The following is a 5,929-nucleotide window of genomic DNA, read 5'->3' on the forward strand; positions in this document are numbered from 1 at the left end:
TTAATATTTGACATATATATGTAGCATTATGGATTAATGAATTCTCTTTCCCCACACCAATGTGTTATGATTAATTCTTGTCACTACTCATTTCAAATGTGGCCAACAGACACCCATCCCCAAGCTCACTCTTGCACCCTCCTGATGCACGTGTGTTGGTTTAGGGCACTTCTTTCCTTTCTGCCTCATGTTTCAGATTCACCTTCTTTCTTCTGCCCCAGTCCTAGAATTAGCCACTTCTCCAAGCAGTCTGAACTCCTCTTTTTTATTTTATTTATTTTTTTAAGACAGAGTCTTGCTCTGTTGTCCCAGGTACAGTGCAGGGTTACCACCACTGCTCACTGCCCTCTCAAACTCCAGGGTGCAAGCGATCCTCCTGCCTCAGTCTCCTGAGTAGCTGGGACTACAAGTGTGTGCCACCACGCCCAGCTAACTTTTCTATTTTTTATAGAGACGGCGTCTTGCTCTTGCTCAGGCTGGTCTCCAACTCCTGAGCTCAAGCGATCCTCCTGCCTCGGCCTCCCAGAGTGCTGGGATCACAGGCGTGAGCCACTGTACCCAGCCTTGAGCTCCTCGTAATGGGGAAATGATACTTAGGAACCATCTAAGGGTCAGGTGTGCTCAGTGTTTTGGGTTATCACTACTTCTAGGCCCTTTCTGTGGCCAGAGCCACAAGCTTAACTACAACTTTATAGCAAGTTTTGGCATTTGCTCCCTCTTTTTCAGTAGCTTGGCCCTTCACTCATATATGAATTCTAGGCACCTTGTTATGTAAGAAAAAAACTGCTGAATTTTGATGAGAATTTCACTGACTACTAAGAGCAACTTTGAGTCTTCCTTTCCAAGAATATATAATGTCCCCCACTCAGGTTTTAAAATTTTCTGCATACAGATCTTGCCTGCCTTAAGATTTATTCCTAGACACTGTACGGGTTTCTTTTTTGCTACTATAAACATTGATGACATTTTGTTAACTAATTGTTGATTTAACATAATGAACAGTGATTTTTACATTTTGATCTTAAGCTGACTAGCTAAACTGCCTAATTTGTTCTGTTTCCCATGTAGGAAATCATCTCAACTGCCAATAACAACAGTTTTATTTCTGCCTTTTTCATCCTTATTCTTTAGGACCTTCCCCCACACTTCGGTGCTGGCTAGGGCATCCAATGCCACAATGAAAAGAAATGGTGACTGTGAGGCTGAAGGTGACGTGGACTAAATAAGAACACTGACAATACAGGCAAGAACATAAATCCATACAACCACCTTGGAAAAAATGTGTGCACATCTGTACAGAATTCAGTGTTGTCTTGCAGAACTGGATGACTGCATACAGCCTTGGGTACAGATGCTGGCACGTGTGCCCCGTAACACATGGTCAAAGGTGTTCACAGAAGCACTGTTACTAAGAGCAAAATGCCAGGAACAATCCATGGCTCCTCAATCACAGAGTAAGTAACTGAACTGTTACAAAGCCGTGACAGACTATTAAATATTAAACAGCAATGAAAGCAATGAACTACAGCTGCATCAACATAGAATTTCAGGAATATGCTGGGTCAAAAAAAGTCACACAATACATACAGTATGATTACGTGCTATTCACAAATTTCATAAATGTGTAAGATGTACATGGCAGGGACTCAAGATCCATTTGTAACTGATGGCATGTCTCATGGCAGCATCTTTCTCTTTAGTGGAAAATAAAATACACAGAAAACAAAGTGCTCCCGCTCTCACAGTGAGGCTCCAAAGCGCCCTTTGTAGCATGCCTTATTCTAAGCAGATTGCCAGCAAACTAGGTGGTGGTGAAGCCCAGGGAGGGATCACTACCAGTCACTCAGGAGAGTGCCCGCTGGCAAGGGTGAGGAGTTGTCCTCTATGGGTCTCACAGATTGTGACTCTGGAAAATCAGACGTCTTGTCCAGCAAAATCAGGAATCCAAAGGAAAGTGAGGCCAACGGCAAAGAAAACAGAGACCTATGTGCTGCCTGTGCCCACCTGTCCGAGGCATGCCAGGGACTGTCATGGTGGGAAAAGTCACCCTACGACTGTTTGTAGTTCTGAACATTTGATACTTTTTCCCTCATGGGGCCCAAAGATACCCAAACATATGCCTGGGGATAAAAAGCTGGGGGACTAGGCCAGGTACTGGCAAATGCTTTCCATTTTGATTTGTGAAAATTCCAATATAAATGTGGAGACTGAGCATTAATGCAAATAAAAATTTTCATGAACTTTTCAGCAATTCAACCTTAAATGATTAGAAATAAAACTGTGAAGTGTTTCTAGATAATGTCATTATTTAGATGTTGAAAAATATAAATTTCTTATGGAATGACAGAGAAACAAAAACTTAAAAATAGGCAAGCAAGGGCGTGGTAGAGACACTGCTGACACTTTATAGCTTATATAAGTTCTCTGCTCGTAATAAAAAAATTATGGCAGCCAGTCACCCACCTGCAGCTGCAGAGCCTTCACCCCCTGGCCGGGATTCCAGGCAAAGACCTCACTCTCCCCTGCCCCAAACCACAGGAGGCTGACCAAAAGCAGCTGTGCACTGAGGGAGTGTTCTCTGCTGAGGGTCACGAGGAGGGGTGGCCTGGAGCTACTTTTGAGGGAATTGAAGGAGAGTTAAAACAGTCCCTAGGTCTTACCTGGCAGTCCAGTTTTGATAAAAACTTGTCTATACAAAGTCCTTCACCAACACAGCTGATTTTAGGTCATTTCTGCCATTTCTGATTTTCAATCTATTGTCTCAACCAGATTTTGGCAAGTTGGAAACGTGGGGCAGGTTCCTGACACCTGAAAGCCACGGAGGTGGTCTTGCTTCTCTCTCTGGGAGCAGACAGATGCCGTGCAGCACTGCCCAGGGGCTAGAAGGCTCAAGTTCGTGTTATTTAAGTTACTTAGCCTTCTCTGCCTCAGTTTCCCCATTTGTAACACGAGGCTGAAGACCCCAGCACCCAGTGCCTGGGACTGCTATAGGCAGGGACTAATGTGTTTCTTCAATGCTGACTCCTCCCCTACGCAGCTGTGCTGCCACCATCATCCAGAAGTTCCCGGATTAATCCTGTACTGCAACAAGCTACAGAGAATGGATCACAGCCACTTGGCTTTGCAATTTTCCTGCAACACAGCCTGTATCAGTCAAACACAAGCAAGATCAAACTTAGCACCATTACTTGGTTCTCACCTGAAAGGAAGAAAAACCACAACCAGAGGCGCTTGCTATCCTTTTCAGAGACAATGGAAAAACCCGCATCCACCCACAGGAGACTCTGCCAACGCTGGACAACGGCAAAGCCTGGTGGTCTCCGGGCAAAGCGGATCCCGTAACCCGCGAGCCCCAGTCTGTCGCAGAAGGGATTCAGGAAACACCAGAAGCAGTATGCGCCCTGCGTGCCTGGACATCTTTACATTTTTCCCAGGGTCCGCCAAGTTGCACCTGAAACAGGAGTGAAACCAACCACATCTGGGGAATGGCCAGAGACGTGGCTTTGCACGCAAAGCCCAGAGAGGAGAAAGTGCATTTCTAAAAGCCTGTTTGGTTTCCAAGATCCTATAGGAGGGACACGGACAAGAACGGAGAGCAGGGATGCTTCACATTCTAGACTAGGGTCCGCCACGGGAGGACTGCCACAACTGGTGTGCCCGGGGTGCCTCTAACATCTAGGATGGCGCTCAATATCCTAGGGCGAGGGAACAGCCCCACACCAGATGCCAACGGTGCTGAGGCTGTGAAACCCCACTCCAAACAAACTCTTTTTTGTTCACCCTAGCTTGCTTAGCCAGCGCCCACACTGGGCTCTTAAGGGGCTTTCTTCCCTCTGCCCTCAGGCTCCCTCGGCCTGCAGAGCCCCATGCTTAGAGCCTAGTGTTCTTGATACTTGCAGGTTTCACTTAAGCCCCAGCAAAGGCCAAATCCCACATTGCCTTGTTCTCTAGTTGTCAAAACCTTAAAAGCCATGTAAGACAGTCCCTAATGCCCTTGAGAAGCCTGTCCTCTACGGAGGGCCACCGGAGTGCTGGCCCTCAGGGCAGGGTCTCTGCTGACCTTTCCTTGGGTTGGTGGAGCGATTTTTATCCCTATGGCCACCTCTCTCATAAAGAGTCACACAGGACCATTTGTGCTGCTGTGGGATGCATCTGCTAACAGATGCTTTGTGTTACATGAACCTAGAAATGGCAGTTTCTAGTAGTGGACAGATTAAATTGCTTTTGTTGAGGGAAGATATCAAAACGGCAAACCAACAGTCCTCCCTTTCTGCTGACAAAACTAACAAAGGCACTGAAGACGTGCCTTCCTCCGGTGGAGTGCTGAGGAAGCGTCCCTCCGCCCTCCAACTACAGGAGTGCCAACAGGGCAAGAGGGGCCCCACAGAGGAAGAGGCACTGCCACTCTTCGGCCACAAAGCCCTGTTTCCAACGGGGGCTTCCACACGCAGGCAGAGGCTCTGCTGGGAGACGCATCCTTCACGGCGCTCAAATCCCCACATAAAATTCCCTCTTGTTCCATCAGACTACCTTAAAGTCCAGAGAGCCCTAAAATTTAGACTCTGAGAACAGGAAGGGAGTGCTCTGGTTCCTCACTGGGCCCGCTGCCTGAGAGCAGGTACCCAAAGCCTGCGCTGAGGTTTCACGGAACTGGGACAGGGACAGAGCTGGAAGAGGTCACAGCAGTCACCAAATTCAAAACCCTTATTTTACTCAGGAGTAAACTTGCGCCCTCAGAGTTTGAAGGACTCCCCAAAAGCTGTAAGAAAAGTGTGTGACTTAGCAGAGGCCACCCACAGGGGCCAACATAAGGAAGGCCCCGGGTGTGACTTGTGTACCACAGGACAGTCATGGCTGACCGCTGAGGGGCACATGCCACCATCGGGAGCCTGCGTTTATTCTAAAATTCCCACAAACCTTTGACTCTAAAGACACACGTACCTGATAGGAAGCTAAGGAAGGCAGCTTTTAAGCAAAAGCGCCAAATTGTTTCCTTTTGTTGAGTGAGGGCTCCGTTAACTAAGAATCTGATGAAGCCATACGACTTGGTCAAGGGTGTGGACAAATAACTTCCTCCCTTTTCCCCAAAATAAACCAGCGACTTTAATTCATAACATACTCTCCCTTATCAAACAAAACCTTGGTTTTCTCTTTTAACAGGTAAAAGACATACCTCCTCCCTGCATCATTTTGTAGATTTTGCTCTCAATGTGGAGCTGAGGATGTTTGGTTTTGACACATTCAAGCTTGATGGCAACTTCTTCTCCTGCAGCAATGTCCGTACCTTGGCAAAGAAAGAAAGCCACAAACATGAATTATCTGTGTCCACCACCTAACCCAACATTGCACCAGGCCAGGCAAACAGCAAGCACTCCGTGAATTTTCCAAGAAGGACTAAATGACGGACGCTTTCTATTTTCTACCGTAACCGTGGGAAACGACCCTCATTTTCACTCGTGACAGGAAGCAAGTGGAACGTACAGAAAGCCTACCTGGGATTCTACTGCCCTACTGCCATCAGTCCCCAGGCTCCCTCTGCAGGCTGCCTTTCTGGTCTGCTCACTCCTGCCAGTCCTGCCCATGGCCCCTGCACTCACTCACCCGCCCAGGCAGAACACCGCAGAGTTCCTGGGAGACTGTGTCCCTACTTCTGTGCGCTACCTCCATGGGCCTACCTCCATGGGCCTACGGGGGGAGTCTGAGCCTCCCTCTGAAGGGGGCTGGGTTTTTAGCAAACAGCCACAGCTCAGTCCATCCGGACCTAGCATCAAGCCACACACATCTCCTACCAGTCCCCACACCGCAGGCCTGCCAAGGACCCTCCACCAGGCCAAGGGATGCCCCTCTCCCTTCCTGGGGACACGAGACAGAAGAATGGCCTTTGTCCTCAAAGCCCTAACTGCACCACTCATGCAACACACGTGGGCAC

At 48.0% G+C, this 5,929-nt stretch overlaps 1 protein-coding gene across 5 annotated transcripts in view; it reads right to left on the reverse strand.

Moving 5' to 3' along the window:
- The window catches only part of CSNK1D (casein kinase 1, delta), a 30,895-nt gene extending 25,252 nt beyond the window's left edge, over positions 1 to 5,643 (reverse strand). For all 5 annotated transcript variants that reach the window (XR_001137993.1, XM_012656427.1, XM_012656428.1 and 2 more), the window contains exon 1: positions 5,174 to 5,643. Coding sequence is in view for 4 of the 5 variants with exons in the window: in XM_012656427.1 (XP_012511881.1) it covers positions 5,174 to 5,312 (139 nt within the window). In the remaining variant the exon portion in view is untranslated. The remainder of the gene's footprint in view (positions 1 to 5,173) is intronic.
- Between the last annotated feature and the right edge of the window lie 286 nt (positions 5,644 to 5,929).

This window comes from Propithecus coquereli, unplaced genomic scaffold (assembly GCF_000956105.1).
Source record: "Propithecus coquereli isolate 6110/MARCELLA unplaced genomic scaffold, Pcoq_1.0 Scaffold501, whole genome shotgun sequence".
Lineage (NCBI taxonomy): Eukaryota > Metazoa > Chordata > Mammalia > Primates > Indriidae > Propithecus > Propithecus coquereli.